Consider the following 21,107-nt stretch of genomic DNA (forward strand, 5'->3'; position numbering starts at 1 on the left):
GAATATTGCTGACTTCAGCGATTAACAACAACGCAACCAATGTTATGGGATCCGTTTCGGCAGACATTCCAGAATATACGTTTCCGGATTAACGGCATCCGGAATAGCGAGGTTTCACTGTATATCAGTTATGAGGAAATGATGTTCTCAATATTGGCATTATGTTGGTCATGCATTCTATATCATTACTTCATCGTTCAAATATGTAAATAGTATCGTTAGTATGTAAATAAATGTTTTCGATGTACTGTTTCCACCATGCTATCCACGTGACGAATCACGTGCACAGAACGTGAATAAACTTAATTGAATCACCAACATTCTCTGTGTTCCATGAAATACGACTACATATAAAAACATTATACATAGAAAAAATATGTTTTATTCCCAAAACAAGAATGGCTGAGCATAAGTCAGTAATATACATTGCACAATGTTTGTCTACAATAACACTTTAGCTCTGTGAGAAGATTATAAAGTGGCACTAGCATTTACATAACTTACAACTGAAGGACACACCTAGTATGTGTCTATATGTATTCTTTACACAGTCTGAGTCGCTCAACACTATCTAGTTAATAGTAACGGTTGGTACTGAATCCATTAATTTGTCATAAAACACAGCTATCTATTATTCACAGATGGTACAACAGGGTGTTTATGTAAGAGTTAGCAGTTTTAACATCAATACACAAAGCAAAGAGATCATTTCATCATGAAGGGTAGACAACTCTTACATACATATTTTTCAGAAAGCCTATACTGATATTGTTATGCATCCATAATTTAAAATGATAAGTTTTAGGACAAGGATCAAGAACATGATGATTCATACGATTCGTCAATACATACAAGTAAGACTAATGAGAAAAGTTAAATTCGAATGTGTTCAAGAATCACAAAGACACTTCTTTGAATCTTGCTTTGGCATACAGTACATCGATTCAGCTATATGACACTATGTACATGATTTCACGGACATGTATGAGTGATGTATATTTGATTATATGAAATACTATCACCACAACCATGCAGAAATGTGTGTACCACAGGTAGGGATATATAGACAGCAACGAGAAGCGGCAGTACTTAGAGGTATAACAGCCAGGACCCCATTCAGCTGAAGAAGGATTGCATGGAGATCTGTAGTCCAGTGCCTCTCTGAAAGGCATTCTTCTGTGCCCGTATACATGTAGGTAGGAGAAGAAGTGAGATCATGCTTATTTTGTGCATATATATAGGTGTACATGGAATTTGTTATAGTAAAATGACGTTATATGAGCAAACAATTAAAATGTAACGAGTAAACTGATGTTAATTCTATCACAATGCATACACTATTAATATACATGTCTTTGCGCGATAGCATATTATACGTGCATGACATGCTTTTGTTGAAAAATAACAGTTTAACCATTTGGAATAAAAACATAATAATTATTGGGAAAAAGCGTAATAGTGCATTTTTGACTGATTTGATATTTTTAATGCCTTCTGTTCTATTCATAATCCTTTATTTACAAATAGCTGGTTCATAGTCACTATTAGTAATTACATTTAAGAAGTGTTCAAACTTTTTCAAGATTTATTTAAACAAAGTAGATGTATTGCTTATAATAGCAAAACGTGAGGCCACCACTACTTTTCATAGCTTACTCCACACGATACCAAATGAATGTTTATTTTTCCCCAGTTGGTATAGAATTTGGATTTTATTTCCCGATATACCTCAGATGGACTGGAAGCGATGATTTCGATCAGTATTACCAGGTCCCAAAAATAGCCGTTCCTGCTAAACCTAGTTATGTCACCGCGGAAATTCATTATTGTGGGAAATATAGATTAGATCTTACAATGTTTTGGGAGGAAGTATGTGAATCACTTCGGAGTGTCTAAGCATGATCACTCTCCAAGGTCATTATATGGCTTAATCTGAAACAAATTGCAAAAGAACTGGTTTTCCCTGTAAAACTAAGATGGATATTTGAATGATGACTCATTTAGACTGTTCCTGTCCAACGCTATTTTTGCTCGACGCTATCCACAGGAGATGTTCATTTATCCTGACTTGTTTCAAACGGCAATTTTCCTTCACGTCAATAATGTTTGTTTTTGTGGAAACCATGCACTAACAACTTAATTTATCATCTCGAAATGAGTTGGTGATATTGTATTCCATCAATCAAAGTCTTAAATAAGAAAAAAAACAAATATAAATACGATGTATATTAACAATTTATATTTACACAGTTATTCGTTGTTAATCTTGTATTGCATCGTCTAAGTTGGGTACCATTAGTTTGAAAGGTTCTGTGAAGATTCCGAGTGTACAATTTAAAACGTCAACGCCCGAGAATATTCAGTCAATAAACAAGCAACGTAAAAAACGTAAACATAGTAACTGGTCAAGCAAGAAACATTGTATTACGTTATTCTTGAGGAAAGTAGTTCATGTTTGAATATACCTATTTCAAAATGCTATTTCAGCCGATCCTGATATTTTGGAAGTACAGTAAACTACGGTTATAACGAACTTAAAGGGACTACTAATTTTAGTTCGTTATAACCGTAATTCGTTATAAGCATATATACAGCATAACTACAGCATATAGTCGGGACTAACAAGTTAGTTCGTTATACCCGTTAGTTCGTTATAAGCGTGTTCGTTATAACCGTTATATAATCTTGTATATGTATAGTTTGATTAAACAGGATTTTACAAACACCGTCAGTGGTTACTATGAAAAAAATTGGACCTGTAAATATCGTAATCGAGATGTGTGCTCGATAATCGAGATGTGTACTCGATAATACAAATATTAAAAAGTAAACATATAAAGTGAAAAAATCTACTTTTAATTGAGAATACAACTAACAAGTCATATTTTGTTAGGCTATATGTACATATCGTTCACAATTTCATCTCTAATATGTTATGTTCGATGTGCAAAGGTTAACGTTAGGTGCTTAAAAGACGAAAAAAGCAGAAAAATGGACAGAGTTACTTCCCTTTCTTTGGCTATCTTTACCACATTGACATCTATATATAATTAGCCATAACATTAGCGAATGCAATAATGTGTATTGCAGTATTGCATTTCATTTTACCCATGTGAAGAATCAAACCCGAGCCGTAAGTTTGACGTGAGAACATTTAACCACTAAGCTATTCCACCGCCCCTCAAACAATTTGGAATTAATGTCGGTTAATTCAATTTTATCACAGTACACGTCAGCGTTTTCCTCCCTAATGTTGCAAATATATAGTTTCACATACGTAATAAACATTACACAACAATGTTTCTATTCTAGTGCTGTCATACATTTGACTTTATCCTTGACACTGCCAAAGATGGTTAATTGTCTTATGTCTAAAATTAGAGACTGTGTCAGAAGCTTGTCCTCTTAACTGAAAACCTAAATGAACATGTGCTTGCTTAATAAGAACACCTTTTGACTTTGAGAGGCCTCATCAACACACAGATTCAAGGCATTTTAACAAAGACCTACTTGCACCAGAGAATAATAAAGTAAGGTTAAATCTCTATATATAGAACATCTAAGGTAATGCCATTAACAAAAAAGCGACTATTCCAGCTAAAAACCTCGTTCGTTGAAAGAGAGCTTCTAGAAACTTTTAAAGATATAAAAGTGATAGAGGCCAAGAGAATGTAAGGGATCCTTTATGAGAGCTCGTTTAAATGTGTCACGTGTGATGGCACCCTTTCGTTCAGTTTGAATACCGTATGTAGTGTCTTGTGTGTGATCGTGGCTATATGGATTTGTTTTTCTAATATATCACAAAGGAACTGTCTAATCAATAATTAGCTATTGGTTATTTATTCTTTACGGTGCGTGGGATATTAGCCATTAAGTATCCCAAAAATTTGAAATCGTGTTTCAAACATATGTTTCTGAGTATCTGAGGTTGAAACTTAGCGTATAAATTCAAACTCCAGCTATAATGAATAAGGATTTATAATAGTGACAATAATCTGCTCAAAGATATTTTGCATAATATGATTATATTTTGTTTCGGATACAACTATTAAAAACATTAACTTCGTATAGGTATATATATATATATATAGAATCGTGTATATTCAGTAATGAAACAACTCATCTGTTGTACAAATAAGACAGTGGACAAGCAGTTTAGGTCTGTTGATTATCATTGCATTATTTAAAAAATGGTTTATAAAAAATCTCTGTTCACGATAAACAAACAGACATAAATCCAAAGCGCTCAGTACAAGTTCATTTGCTTTTGTTATATGGTCATTTAACATATTTCTTCACGAAAACCGTCTTCTGTAGGGATATACATTTCACAATCTAGAACACCAAAGTAGAGCGTAGGTCATTAGGCTTGGTTGTGAGATGCGGCTCAATAACATTAGTTCAATACCTCGAGACTGTATATCACTGATTGAAGTACCTTCACCAAATGGGAGACTTTTTGCAATTCAACTAGCTGCTTCTTTCAATATTATGAAAGGGCGGAGGGAAACGGTGCTTCCATCAAGCTCCCTGCACAGAACTCCTACGTATCTCATTCTGCCCAAGACCTGACAACAAAGCCTCGTATCTGAGAAGCCTATGCAGATCTCCAGGAAAGGACAGTATAATGCTTCCACAGACACAGACCACGCTGCCTCCAGTGTCGATTCCCAGCTGGGTCATCGTTACAGAATTATTGAACAGCCAGTTAGTTTTTCTGCCTCTCTCTCTAAAAGTGACAAGACTCTCTCCCGAGGTATTAGATCTCTGCTCACATTGCCTCTGCGGATACAACAGCACACGCAACATCACGTGTTTCAATGGCCTTTTTAGGAAGTCCTTAATGAGAGCCAAGTAGCAGCTTTAATCAGTTCTTTCACATGTATAAGGGAACTAAGTACGGGACAATGCATGTGTAATGCTAACTTCTGGATGGGAGGATTGATTGACTGGTCTCAAGGGGTAGGGTGGTGTAGTGACTGAGGAAATTAGCATTAATCTAGTATATTGCTTTAGGTATGGGTTTAATTAGCCATTACCACTACCTCACAGTTAGCGCTAGTGGTAAAAAATCGAAGGCTCAAAAGGAAACATTTGAAATGAAAAATGAATTAAAATATGTGCATAAAATGGTGTGATCGTATGTTTTTTTTCTGTAAAACACTCATGTCACCAATCTCAAAGTCATGTTTCACTTTTTGATAAAAAAAACCTGACTGGGCTATCAGGAGACATTACTGTCAAATCGCTTTCAAGTATAATGCCATAAGAGTTTAAATAAGAAGCCATGACTCCATCGCTCAAAACAACACATTGTAGAGTCTCCCTACGGCTATCACCATAGTCCATCCAATGTGGATAATCTCATTAAATCGCCGGAACCATAACTACTCCCAATGAGTAGACGTATAGTCCTGATGGTCTTTTTGTTTGACCTTGGCCCGTGGTTAATAACAATCAGACTGGGAGTGTACAAAGCTTTTCTCTGAAAGTCATCAGCGAGTGAAGATCCCGTGCTTTGATGTGCGGTTAATGTACAGAGTAGAAACATGTCCTGGACACAAAAAGCAGAAATCCAACTCTGCAATTTAGATGATCCAGATGAAAAGATGTATCCTAAGCCATTAAATTCTACCTTTACTAATGAATCCATAGACACAGATTATGTTCACCGTAGCAAAATGGTCATGAAATTCAACACGCCACCAGCCATTTAGGTCTCAGCAGCATCAACAGCGCTGCAAACCATTTTCATTTGCTCTTGACTGGGGATTCACATACACCAATGTGTCCATGTCTGCTTGAACTGTTGACAGTGGAACTAGCATTTACGTAAATCCTCTACTGAAGAATTGCGCATAAGGTTCACAGGTATTCTGTTCCGGTATCCTTAGAAACAACCGCCTACATTCCTGCACTATTTTCCACTGGTACAACTCTTCAATGGTCGCCTAAAAATTCACTTGTTGCCTGGAATGTTTAGCCCAGTTTGTCCATGGTCCGTTAAAACACAAAGAGGTAATTTGAGTCACATCTAACGCTTGTTTGTCATCAAATGATTTCAAACTGACAAACCCCAAACCAGTGTCTTTGGTTGTAATCTTTGGTGAAATATCATACCCCATGTCCTCAGAAGTGATGTCTCGCTATTTTGCTTTGAAGATGGAAGAGTCGACCTCACACACCGTAGGGGTTGCAATCACAAAACAATGCGATATATGAACACAAGTGTTAGAACACTGTATATATGACACGCGTAAAGTCCGTTGGATCCAGTGGAACTCAATGGTCGTCCTTTAGCACCTGCAAATAAATTAATAGATGCAATAATTTGGTTTCATTTAAATATAATAAATGATATTACTTTTGGCATGCATAAAGTGATGACATTTCCTCGTTTAACTATATATATATATACATGTTGAAAACTGAGTGAGTTTCAAGCGCACTCAGAATTTTTCCATCAAGCTGAAATGATTCTGGAAAACATTACTTCATTTCACAATATTGTAACAAAGTAGACAGGTTGAGACTATTGTACTATTACCTACGGAGGATGTCTTATAATCAGTATCGTTGTCTCAAAGAAAGAGCTTTTATCAAGTTCACATCATGATGTTATTTGAACCGAAAATATTTCATTAAAGTGACTATATTTAAACATCTCAGCACAGCATCAAAGACGCACAGTTTTCCCTTTAATATTTAAGTAGGAATTCAGTTCAATACTGTCGACAGGGTGCAACTATATGATGAGATGTCATGTTATCATGCTAGTACTTGAATAAATTTGGTTCCTCGGGTTAATCATGGTAGACACTCGTCGAACGACGTCATAGTCAGTGTTGGGGTCGTTCCGACCCACAATTGGAGGGTAGCGTTGATCCTCAACTTGCCAACGTAGACGTGGATCGGTTGTAGTTGGTGCCGTCGTGGTAGTTGTGGTTGTTGATGTCGTCATCATCAGTCGTCGATAAGCTGTATAGTCTGAAGATATGTGAAACTGTTATAATACATACAAAGATGTGATTATTTAACATGTTATCATGATCTGATCAGTGAATAAACTACACATATTCTGATAACGTATAATAACCATTAATTGGTCGTGTTCTCCTTATTAAAGGTTGAACAAATAATAAATTTTAAAAATGGTAATGTGTGTTTGGCAGACAGAAGGACCATTTTTCATCGTTTTGTCATATACAGAATGTCAAAAGGAGAAAAACATCATGTGTTTTTTTTATATTTGCGGGTGTTGTTAAGTTATAAGTATGATACCCGGAACTTGCAATTGAAACGTCGTCTATAGGTTTCAAAAAATAAAATTCGCCGCATCGAAATCAGTACATAGCAACACCTGCACATATCAAAACAATTATTTTGTCGGCATTTTAAATATGAAAAAAGCTGTCATTTTCACATGCACCCTCTTTCTACGCGTACTTCAATAGTTGTTACACAGTTTTCAATGTGCTATCAAATAGTCGTGAGACACGCATAACGGTAGTCCTGAGTACAATGACGTCATGCTATAATCAATAGCGTCACATGCTCGCATGACACCATTTTTGTTGGATACAAGAAAATCAATTCAATCGATGTGCTTCTGATAACTGATACTTCAACGCAATATATAATGTATGCGGTATTTATGCTGCCATACCGTGTTTTCTTTTTAAATTTGGGATATGATACATATCCATAAATGTATTTATTCACAGTCAATAGTCCAGTAGACTTTGAATGTCATTGAACAAAAGGTTCTTAGATAACAGCACAATATGTCATCATGTGAACCAAATGCAATCAAATAGTGCAGTTCACCTGAACAAACACGGAACTATATGATGCAAGTGAAAATAGGTAATTGCATAGGCCACCGTTTTGGTCACTTAGGCGGTAAAGTTGGAAATGTTCTCCACATGTCTGGCATAAAACTTTTTGAAAGTTTCAGTAAGGCCTCATGTGCAGTAACCCTGATTAAACAACTTTTGAGCACCAGACGCATGACGTTCTTCGTACAAAGAGCATACTCGATTGTACATGAAAAGTTGTAAAATGTAGACACCAAAGGCTGGAACTGCTGGAAAGGTGAAAAAACACATATTTTCCTTTCATTCTCAACCAGAAGCAGTGGTTTATAAAATGACATTGGTTTTCATGGCAAATGACTTTTTAGACATGCTAACTTTAATTTAAGCATCAACTTATAAGTTATTCGCCCTAAATACGGCAATTTTTGTTACAATCTGCATGTACTACTGGGCTACAATTAGCATGTACTACTATTAATTCGAGACTTTCGCAAGGACAAACATTTTCAAAGACATTTTGAAAAAAGCACATGTATTGATTAAACATTTATACCACCCGTGAATGTACACCTATTTCATTTCATGCAAGGGGAGATAACACAAGAGGCAATGGCGAGGAAGAGACAATCCAATTAGACCAATGCTAAATGAAGATCATAGGGATAATTCGTTTATTCCTTTGCACTCAGTCATATTGGGTATCTATAATAGATGGAGATCTATTTCAGTGATAACGGCGTCTTTATTTGCTGATCATGCGTCTGCAGATCTATGCATTGGCAACTGATTGGGTTATTATCCGTTACTTGACTTCTCGTTTCCTTAGTCTAGAAATGTAACTCAACGCTTGCATTTGTATTTATATGGGACATGGCCTTACAGATCCATTCTATTCACGACACTTTCGTGAGCCATCTGTATAATACCATTCTTTACCATTCCTTGCTATTGACATTGGTCATGATTTGGTGTTAAAGGGTCTTTTCGACGGATGTTGAGCGTACGAGCAGGTACAAATGCTTAAAGAGTGACCATGATCCCTTGTACGTTACATTTTTCCAGTATTTGTCAAGGTCCAAACAGTATAATGAACGACGTGTGTAATACGCAGACAATGTTGCTTTCTCTGCGTACTTGGGGTCTCCTGTGTACGCTAGAATGATATATATCACAAATGTACGTCAGCAGAAAAGACAGAGCAGGTTTTAAATGACATGAATTAAACTTCTGAGGAAGGCCGAACCTACATTTTGTCCACCTTTAAACACATTGTTCTTTCCAGATGGTAAATACAATATTTGACAATACATGCATTTAGGTTTGGTTTAGGAATTACCACATTATGATATTGGATATTACTCTGTCAGCGTGCGTAAGTATCTGATCATGAATGTTAAAGAGGGACAGCACTAGGTCTGATTCCCATTTTAGTCTAGCTTCAGAGTTTGAATTTTGTCCCTCGTGTGAAACTGAGACATTGTCTCCGTGTGCTGTATAATAAAATTGATATGCATCATGAGTGAGTGAGTGAGTGAGCTGGGTTTAACGCCGCTTTTAACAATATTCCAGTTATATCGCGGCGTGTCAGCTAACGTGGGAGGGAAACCCGAAGTGATGCAGGTCTTAGACGTTTACCACTTCGGTGAAACCCACGAGCACGGGTATGGTGCTGACAAACCTAGAAACATAATCGGGGCGAACCGGGATTCGAACCCACAATCATAGGTTTCTGACGTGCCCAAGGGACGCAACTCTGCACAGTGAATCGCGGCGCCTTAAACGACTGGGCCCCCCGTGCCCCTTAAACAGCGATATGTGTCTCACACATGCAAGTATGTATATTATAACCCATGTAATCATAGTTATTGAACATGCCCCTTTTATGAATAATATGAAATGTGCAATATATCTTCTAACTATTATAAACAAATGAGCATACATTGAGTTAACACAACGTTGAGCAGTATTCCAGTTATTATCAGCTATGTGAGATGGAAGCCCGAAATGATGCAGGTCTGAAACGGTTATTACTTGGTTGAAACCCATAAGCGTGGGTATGGTGTTGACAAACCAAAATGGACACTGGGATTCGAACCCATGGTCAAGATATCCGCGGATTTTTAGCGCTTTAAACAACCGGACAAGCCCGAATAGATAACAATATATATTTAGATCAGATGGTTGTAATCTAAAGATCCTAGTGGACAAACAGACATGAGCCGTTTCAATATTTATACGTCCACACCAACCTTCAGACGCACTCAGTGCGGTGTATCATTATTTCAGACCATCCACGTCTATCACGTAAAGCAATGCGGCCGTTCATTAACGAGTGTGCAGAACACAAAGTTTGTACAAACAAGACTTGCGCGCAGTAGCACAGAAAAGATGCTCATCACGAAGCCTTTAGCCCCAGTGTTCATTATTTGAACTTGTGGATACACAGCTACCTGCAGGTCTGTCACGGAAGTATGGACACCAATATCACGGTTGGTTACCCACGTGTGATGCATGTGACACACGCATGCCTATATGTGCTCCAGACACACCCATATCAATTACAGACACACCTGTATTTATCCCCGTAAATCACATTTCACAGATGCATAAACTTCCATGTCGTTGTGACATGGACATGCCTAAAGTGCATGAATTTGTGACATACAGACATACAGACACACATACACACATGCAAACAAAAAGACATACAGACATACATTGTCTGGTGCAGATGTAGCTATCTCTGATTCAGATACCATCTGGTACAGGTAACTCGACCTGAGACTTACTAACTGTAATAAACACTTACATATAATTGCGTTTACATGTAACGGAAACATCTACATGGAAGGGAACCTCTTGTGGACTCCTACATGAAAAGGAAGACTGTTTTGAACAACTACATGAAAGAAAACCTCTTGTGAACACCAACATTAAAGAGAACCTGTTGTGAACACCTACATGAAAGAAAACCTCTTGTGAACACCAACATTAAAGGAAACCTGTTGTGAACACTTACAAGAAAGGGAACCTGTTATGGACACCTGCATGAAAGGGGACCTATTGTATACACCTACATGAAAGGGAACCTATTGTAGACACCTACATGAAAGGGAACCTTTTGTAGACACGTACATGAAAGGGAACCTGTTGTAGACGCCTACATGAAAAGGAACCTGTCGTGAACACTTACAAGAACGAGAACCAGTTGTGAACACCTACATGAAAGGGAACCTATTGTAGACACCTACATGAAAGGGAACCTTTTGTAGACAAGTACATGAAAGGGAACCTGTTGTAGACGCCTACATGAAAAGGAACCTGTCGTGAACACTTACAAGAACAGGAACCTGTTATGGACACCTGCATGAAAGGGAACCTATTGTAGACACCTACATGAAAGGGAACCTTTTGTAGACGCCTACATGAAAAGGAACCTGTCGTGAACACTTACAAGAATGGGAACCAGTTGTGAACACCTACATGAAAGGAAACTTGTTGTAGACACCTACATGAAAGGACACCTGTTGTAGACACCTACATGAAAGGGAACCTATTGTAGACACCTACATGAAAGGACACCTATTGTAGACACCTACATGAAAAGGAACCCGTCGTGAACACCTACAAGAACGGGAACCAGTTGTGAACACCGACATGAATGGGAACTTGTTGTAGACACCTACATGAAAGGAAACCTGTTGTAGACACCTACATGAAAGGGAACCTGTTGTAGATACCTACATGAAAGGGAACCTGTTGTAGATACCTACATGAAAGGGAATATGTTGTAGACACCTACATGAAAGGGAACCTCTTGTAGATACCTACATGAAAGGGAACCTAATGTGAACACCAACATGAAATGGGCCTGTTATGGACACCTACTTGAAAAGGGAAACGGTTGTAGACACCTACATGAAAGGAAACCTGTTGTAGACGCCTACATGAAAAGGGAACCTGTTGTAGACACCTACATGAAAAGAAACCTGTTGTAGACACCAACATGAAAGGACACCTCTTGTAGACACCTACATGAAAGGGAAACTGTTGTAGACACCTACATGAAAAGGAACCTCTTGTAGATACCTACATGAAAGGAAACCTTATGTGAACACCAACATGAAATGAACCTGTTATGGACACCTACATGAAAGGGAACCTGTTGTGAAAACCGACATGAAAGGGAAACCGTTGTAGACACCTATATGAAAGGGAATATGTTGTGAACACCTACATGAAAGGGAATCTGTTGTGAACACCTACATGAAAGGGAACCTGTTGTAGACACCTACATGAAAGGGAATATGTTGTAGACACCTATATGAAAGGAAACCTGTTGTGAACACCTATATGAAACGGAACCCCTTGTGAACACCTACATGAAAGGGTATATGTTGTAGACACCTACATGAAAGGGAATCTGTTGTGAACACGTACATGAAAGGGAACCTGTTGTAGACACCTACATGAAAGGACACCTGTTGTAGACACCTACATGAAAGGGAATCTGTTGTGAACACCTACATGAAAGGGAATATGTTGTAGACACCTATATGAAAGGAAACCTGTTGTGAACACCTACATGAAAGGGAACCTCTTGTGAACACCTACATGAAAAGGAACCTGTTGTAGATACCTACATGCAAGGGAACCTGTTGTAGACACCTACATGAAAGGGAACCTGTTGTAGACACCTACATGCAAGGGAACCTGTTGTAGACACCTACATGAAAGGACACCTCTTGTGAACACCTACATGAAAAGGAACCTGTTGTAGATACCTACATGCAAGGGAACCTGTTGTAGACACCTACATGAAAGGGAACCTGTTGTAGACACCTACATGCAAGGACACCTGTTGTAGACACCTACATGAAAGGACACCTGTTGTAGACACCTACATGAAAGGAAACCTTTTGAAGATATCTACATGAAAGAGTGGACGTGCTGTGGGCACCCAATATTTACATGAAACGGACTGACGGTAGGGAAAACTCATACATTGAATATGTTCATATGAGATGGATGGATAAAAGGACGCACAGCCAGATAGATACGAACACAGCACCGACCAAAGATGTTTATCGCGGAGCATTCGGAAGTGAAAAGTCACATACCTAACCGGGTCATAGCAAACCTACCGTACAGAACCATACTCTCAGAGTCACTGCCAAGAATATTGGAAGCTGCACACGTATATTCCCCGAAATCCTCATCATCAAGCACTCGTATCCTTAGGCTCAGAGTGATGGTATTATCGGCATCATTGTAAAGTTCTATCCGGTGTTTGGCACTGTTCTGGATCTCGTTCCCCTGCCACGTCCAATAGCTTATCTCCAAGGGGTTTGCTGTGATAACACATTCCAAAATGGTCTCCTTTCCCATCACCTGGCCGATCCTCTTGTTCGGAAGCCGAACTTCAGGAGGAACTGAAAAGAAGATGTGAATATATGGTTAAGAGTTTTAAATGTTCGCCCCCGGACTGTGTTCCGTCTTGGGACGGCAATCACACTCCGTGTGTTTATTTGCGATATAATTGAGTCTGGGGCAGGTAAACAGTAGTTGATCTCATGACCAAAGTCCCACTCGCAATCAGTCACATCACCGAGCCAATACTGTCGCCTCCTACGACAAGCAACAGAGGGCTGTGGTTCTATTCCATCTCTGATGTCCACAAGATATGACTACTCGTAACTTGTTGACGTTGCTTTAGGGGCTACATTGTGTTACAGTGAAATCATCTGACCATGGTTGTGCGTAAATATTTGTCACAGAAATATATACACACTAAGACATATAAACGTTACCGTTAACGCTGTTAACGAAACTGTCATTCAGAACGCCATGATCGCGTTTATCAACCTCGGTTCCAGCTGCTAAATGCCTAACATATTGAGAACACCTTCTCGTTAACAAATGCTGGATCTTTCCTCTTCTATCTTTGCGGAGTATGTGTGCAACATGCCCTGTCCCTTGCATTTGGTGTTTCTCGAGGTTAACATCCATTTATGATGCATACATTATTGAATCAAGTTCGAAATCTTTTCTGAGACAATCAGATTATTTACAGAATATTGACAATTATGATGGTGAGCGTCTGGTCTTGTGTACTGTGTATTGTGATTTTATTATACAGTTGACATTTGCTACAGACGTTTCCTTCATTGTGTATTTATATCAACTCCAGCAGATAATGCCATTTCCAGCCAATTGCTTATCTAAAACTATGTCTGTCTCACCTGCTGATGTCACACTTTGAATACTAAGTATGTCTTTATCCTAAAATTACTTGACGATCTATGACATCTTGCCCCAGTCTACCTGTTAAGGGATCTACTGTAAAGTGTAACCTTTCTATGAATATGTAGCTTCCATTCTGTCATTGGCCTTTTAAGTTACACACACACACACACACACACATGTATAATACATGTGTTGCTGTGTATAAATATATATTTTTAAAACAATAGGAACAGTTGGTCGCAAATGTATATTCAAACAAAGGTCATTAATTGTGAATAAAAGAGACAAAACCCTTCCCATTATCATAAGAAATGTCAATTGAATCCCTTGTACGATTAATGTGTTTATGAATCAGACAAACAATTCATCTGATTCACGAATTTGTGTCCGCTGGTATGACCTTTGATTAAACATGACTGAATTTGGTACGATTCCGATTCTATCATAAGCATGTGCGTCATCAGTGATTTTCGATGATCGATTCAAATTATTTTCATCGTTGCTGTGCATTTTAAGCTCAATGGAATCTGTTACATCGGTTGGATAATCGAGATTGAAAGTTTTCTGGCATTGACGGTATATATAAATGAATCAAACGGACTCGTTTTAAAATCAATGAAACTGTTAAATTCCATCATTAAAGAATTATACTTTCTTGTCTGTCTCTAAAACGTTTTAAAACAGCATACGAAATGAACAAAGTACAAATAAGTAGTCGTGTAAAGTGTTTGTTTTGTTTTACATATAATAGCGCCAATGGCATAGTGATACATTGAAACGTTAAGTGAGAATACTATATAGTGTGACGTCTGGGCTTAGTGACCTAAGATATTTTGACTCCTGTCCAGAGGCCAAAGGGTCGTTTTCATGGATTGCAATATCACTGTAATTGGCTGAGAGAAACATGCGAAATAATCACTTCTGGACCATGCAGTATGGTACACTAAACGCGACAAAGCCATTTCTATAGCCATACGAAATCTTTGTTTCAAGAGGTGTCTGTTTTTGCACGGGGTATTTAACGTTAGACAACTGAACTTAATCAAGGTTCCTTATTTCAGTCACGGCAACAACAGGTATTCTCAGAACGGATTAAAATGCCAGGCCGCACCTTTCGACGTCTTGATTTGTCATGCCAGACGGTAGAGGTGAACATAACTGTTCTATAAGAATGAGTCACTAAGCCTCTGTTCCAGCGAGTTGTGTAACGCCGCTTTGAGTTTGTATTTCAGTTATATCACGGCGTGTCAGGGTTATTATAAGGAATGTTAAGTGACACGGTTCGTAGACATTAGCGTCTTCGTGCACAAGTAAGATGGTAATTGCACTCTATATATATTGAGACTGTGTCCATACTTTCTTGGTGTGTACGTAATACAGAAATAACACAAGTAACTACGATGCCAAAATACTCTTGGTTATATGAGAATATAATTGTATAAATATTTGGTGTGTTATAAATATATGACCTTACTTGAAAAAAGGACCATCAGAGACCAGCCATTAAACCGTATAGAAATACCCCATGAAATATACTTACAGTCTACGGTGACTTTGATAAGTCTGTTCGCGGCTGGAGGAACACCGTTGAAGGCGACGCACTCATAAGTGTCGCCACAGTAGCGGGTGACGTTGTGGATGAGGAGGACCTCTCCGCTCATTCCTATCCCTGTTGTCACAAGCATAGCTACTTTCAAATTATTCGCACTGTAACAGCGCGACGAGAAAATATGCATATGCACGCATGCAATTCTCATAATAAAAATAATTTATATTTTCATGTATAAATCAAATCATAACATTGTGTCGTTATCTGACTCGTGGTCATTGCAATCAAAATTCGGATATGAATCTCCCCTATTCACATTGTGTAGATACTATTCTTATTATAAACAGTTCTACCACACTGAGTGACCTTTGTCCACACCGGACCGCCTCCGTGGTCTAGTGGTAGAGCGTCCACCCATAGAGCGGAAGGTTCGGGGTTCGATCCCCAGCCGTGTCATACGTTAAAAGATGGTACTTGTTGTTACCCTGTCTGGCGTTCGGCATTAAAGGGCTAAAGCAAGGACTGGACGGCTCGGAGTCAGTATACTTTGTCTGAGTGAGGCATTAATGTTAATCTGCAACACGTCGCAATATAAGTGCAATACTCTTGGACGTGACGTTAAACCCCATTTCACCTCACCTCACTTCTTCCCCATTAAAAAACGAAAGCTTATCATTTATTACCTATTCAGTTTTATTTTTTGCGGAAAAAACTCCAATGATGCTGCACTGTCTTACTAATTTAAACAACTTTGTTGTCTAGGAGGCATAAAACGTCGCGTCTTAGACCATAGCCTTAGCAATTCCCAATGTTTAAGTATCTAGATGTATTTTTTAAAACTTGATACGAACAAACCACCCCAAATTCTGCAATACACAATATGTCCTTCAAGATTTGTTCTCTCTGGCAAAAAAATAATATGCCTCATCAAATAATCTTTTCTGAACCCGTAATATTTAAGAAATTAGATATTAACGGGTAAACATGTATGGAACGCAAATTAGTCTGTAGAGGCCCTTCTGAAAATCCATACTGAATACTAGATGATTTCTGAATCATCAAATAAGCACAGAAACAAAACACTGGCGATTAAGCTTTGACAAACAATGGAAAAGCAAATGCAAACAAAATTATTTATCATTACGCCAACTTTGTCCGCTGGTATTTCGCTACCGCATGTTATATATCTTACTTTCTTTCTCGACGTCATCGTCGGTAATCCTGTGCCTATACCACGTGATTGTTGGCGTTGGGATGCCTGACACATTACATATCAAGGTCACCGTATCTCCTTCACGCACAGTGATATCCTCTGATGATATCTCATGGTTGATTTTGGCAGGTACTGAAATGTAGATATTGATATGAGAATACATAAAATATTGTTTTTAACATTATTATCAGTTTGCGATTTTGTTATGTTGCTGTCTTGAGACCATAAAATAATTATAAATAATCGTGTACACCCTCAAGAACACAGAGACGCTAAATCTTAAAAGCTGTTGAAATGAAATAATCAAAAGTCGATTTCTTAGTTTTATTGTCAAAACGCACGGAGACGAACTCAAACACACACAACTACACAGTCCAGCACTCACTCGTGAGGGGCGGTCGGGTAGCCTAGTGGTTAAAGCGTTCGCTCCTCACGCCGAAGATCCGGGTTCGATTCCCGACATGGGTACAATGTGTGAAGCCCATTTCCGGTGTCCCCCGCCGTGATATTGCGGGAATATTGCTCAAAGCGGCGTAAACCCTCACTCACTCACTCACTCGTGAACGCACACAAGCACCCGCGCATGTACACTGCCACACGGGTGTATGTTTCAGTACATGGAATGAGTCCATAAACTTAACCAAAGACCAGTTTTGTGAATTTTACTTGATAGGGCACAACAAAAAAGTCAAGTAATGTCTCCCCTTGGTTGGTTTATGTAATGATAGAAATAAAAGCGACAAAGGATTGCCAGAGACACAAGAGTCTTAACTAAAAACAGAGTTGATTGTGTGATTCCGAATGTATCATGATCATTTGTTCGGGGTTTTTTGGTTTTGTTTGTTGTTTTACGCCGTACTCAGCAATATTCCAGCTATATGACGGCGGTCTGTAAATAATTGAGTCTGAACCAGACAATCCAGTGATTGATATCAATAACATCGATCCACGCAATTGGGATCGATGACATGCATCAACCAAGTCAGCGAGCCTGACCACCCGATCCCGTTAGTCGACTCTTACGACAAGCAGAGTCGCCATGTACGGCAAGCATGGATTGCTGAAGACCTATTCTACCCTGGATCGTCACGGGTCACTGGATCGTCCGGGAATAACAATCAAATAGTGATGCCACCAGATGTTCGCGAAAAGGGAAGGACCTCAGCCATGGTGAAGTGTAACATTCTCACATATGTAACTATCCAGGACTTAACTGTGCAGGATGACACTTATCCTACTTTACGCATAACTTGACACGGCTTTGATACAACTTCCTATTATTACTCTTTCCCACGCATCCATCGTTGAAAGGTGTTAATTTTTCATTGGGTAAATCTCTTTTGACTTTCAATGGCAGAGGTCAATAGATTCTTTCAACATGCGAGAACGTCGCGCCAACAATATAAATTAAATATTGCAATGATGGTGAGTACTTTAGTGACTTAATGGCACGAGAAACAAAAACATTCCAGGCAGCAAAGTAGACTTCTGCCTCGAAACTTCCAGACAATGTATAGATCAGCTAAATGGAAAAAAAACATCACCAATATAATAACAGTGAAGAAGATTAATTTATCAAACAGCCTCAAACTAAATCTAGATTTTCAGCCCTTTACATATATGACTATAGCTAATGTATATGTTTCATTATTCATAGAAAATACCATCTGATAGTTCTGTTTATTACCATAAGCAACTTAATATACCAATGATTTAATGCGTCAGTCAATGTTGATCAAGGTGTGAGAAACGACAAAAATTAAACCGTCATCGTAAAATATGACCGTTCGTTTCTTAAAATGGTATCCCCGATAAATGTCACATTAACTGCAGATAAGCACGTCATTGCTCTGAATTTTTCATGAGAAAAGTCTTCTTTATCTTCTCAAAAGTCCCAGGGGTCCATTTTCTTGTGAGGAAAACCAACAATGAAAGACATTCTTTATACTACCGAGTAATACTTCTGGACAAAGGCTCCTAGGATCAGATGGCAGTGTCTGGCTACTTGGCTGCTGAACGTCATAGAGTACAGAAAGAAATGTGAGCAATATGATGGAACAAGACAACCCTTTAGACAGTCGTAAACATGTGTATATAGTTTCAACATCTGCACAGAAAACTAAAGAAGTCGGTGGAACTGCAGCGAAAGGACAATTTGTATGCCTTTATAAAAGCATTAACATTATTGCGAAATGTAATCTCTCTGGGCTTTGCATAAGTATAAAGATATCACACGGCGTCATAATGATAAACACATCGAACTTTACATGGAGATTATATAGCGTCCCTACACTTGTTATCCTTAAGAATGTGTTTAATGTAGTAATACAGTAAAAGCGATCGAAGTCGTTTGTGAAAGTTCAATTCAAAATTCCCCAGCTAGTGATGATGATTGGTGAGTATAGATAGTCAGTTAATATTGCGGCAATATCACGTCTGGAAGCACTAGATATGGGCTTCACACATTGTACCCATGTTTGGAATCAAACCTGGACACTCTGAACCCTGTTAAAGCGGAAACCCTGCCTTTAGGGCGATTGCTGCTGAGAACGTCCACGTGTGTGGACAAAACTTCATAACCATGACGTACTCATCAACCGATACTTCATATTGAATTTTATTACGCGGCCGTGAAGAGATCACCCGTTTAATAAACATACAGCTGTATTACAGTGTAATGCCAAACCGCGTTCTTATGTACTGCGGGAACAAGTTTCACTGAAAAATATTTAAAATTAAACTCCAAGCATCTCTTGGCTTTTTCAATGACATAGCGTGTAGAGATGAATACTAAACTCGCTCCCGTGTAATACCAATTTTATGAAACTCATAAATACTATTCACTCGTTTCATATAACTAGTACCACACACGAACTCTTTAATCTATATTTGAAACAGGGGTCGACCTCGAACTGTTTCTACCTTATTATTAGAAGTAAAGAGGAAGTAAGGCTTAATGCTGAGGGAGGGAAATATGCTCTTTAATAGTTTTTGTAAAAAAATCTGAAGAAACATATCTTGCATGTATCTTCAAGGCATTCCATACGATAGAATGGTAACTAAAAACAAGCTATGTTATGTGTTGTTAACATGAATTATGGTAATGGTTTTTAATCCACGTTCCCATGTTATTCTAAGGCTATTCATTCATCTCCTGCTGTTAGACAAGACGACAGGAATATCCCCATTCTAGTCGACAATTCGATTTGAATATATATGCCTCTACATTGAGGAAAGTATAGCAGTGAAATTATCCTTATATAACCAAATGATTAAGACAAGGAATTAAACGATTTTGCATAGCGCTCTTGACAGTAGTTCAACACAGGCTTGTTCGGTAGGTGTATTTGTGGACTCTAACGGCACTTTTAACAGAATTTCAGTGAAGCTAATTTTGATAGAAACATGGTAGATATGAAAGACGTCAACAACCTCGGTGACGCCAGCAACCACGGGAACATTGGACGCTAAGAAGCCAAGGATCATAAGAAGGTTTAATCTGAATGTGTGTTTGTGTGTGTGTGTGTGTGTACGTGTATGTGTGTATGCATGTGTAGTGTGCGTATGTGTGTGAGAGTGTGTGTATGTTTGTGAGTGTGTATGTGTTTGCGAGTGTGTATGTGTGAATGTGTGTGTATGTGTATGTGAGTGTGAGTATGTGTGTGTGTGTGAGTGTGTCCAGTGATTGATATCATGAACATCGATCCACGCAATTGGGATCGATGACATGCATCAACGAAGTCAGCGAGCCTGACCACCCGATCCCGTTAGTCGCCTCTTACGACAAGCATATTCCCCTTTTACAGCAAGCATGGGTTGCTGAAGACCTTTTTGACCCTGGATCTTCACGGGTTTGTATGTGAGCACGTGCGGGTGCGCGTGTGTGAATGTGTGCGTGCGTGTGCGTACGATTGCTGTTAACCATTATTTTTTATGGCTACTGACATCTGATTTGTCTCGACACAAAACTTTGTGTGGGTTTTACAAAGTATAGATGTATATTTCTAAATATAAGGGAATTGTTTTTGTAAAACATGGTTTCAAGAACAATTATATAAATGTCATCTTGAAAAGATGTGAAGATTATTTACATGTGATGTGTCTTGTTGCAGTTATTCGACACGCAACATGTCCTTTATGGAACATTTCAAAGAGCAACAAATACATGACATCCCATACAAGGAGTAAGTCGCCTTATGGATTCGAAAAGGAGTCATTGTCATCGCAGTATAATACATGTTTCCATAAAACTTGGAACAGTACTTATTGTCATTATAATTGA

The 21,107-nt window shown here is 38.4% G+C and overlaps 1 protein-coding gene across 1 annotated transcript in view; it reads right to left on the minus strand.

Moving 5' to 3' along the window:
* Window positions 1-365: 365 nt before the first annotated feature.
* LOC124148765 (limbic system-associated membrane protein-like) overlaps window positions 366-21,107 on the minus strand; it is a 78,262-nt gene continuing 57,520 nt past the window's right edge. The window contains exons 4-8 of the mRNA XM_048403102.1: window positions 16,805-16,957; window positions 15,604-15,732; window positions 12,962-13,249; window positions 6,781-6,987; window positions 366-6,303 (exon numbers count right to left, since the gene is read on the minus strand). Coding sequence (XP_048259059.1) covers window positions 6,200-6,303; window positions 6,781-6,987; window positions 12,962-13,249; window positions 15,604-15,732; window positions 16,805-16,957 — 881 coding nt within the window. The 3' untranslated portion in view covers window positions 366-6,199. The remainder of the gene's footprint in view (window positions 6,304-6,780; window positions 6,988-12,961; window positions 13,250-15,603; window positions 15,733-16,804; window positions 16,958-21,107) is intronic.

This window comes from Haliotis rufescens, unplaced genomic scaffold (genome assembly GCF_023055435.1).
Source record: "Haliotis rufescens isolate VD_foot unplaced genomic scaffold, xgHalRufe1.0.p SCAF_3, whole genome shotgun sequence".
Classification (NCBI taxonomy): domain Eukaryota; kingdom Metazoa; phylum Mollusca; class Gastropoda; order Lepetellida; family Haliotidae; genus Haliotis; species Haliotis rufescens.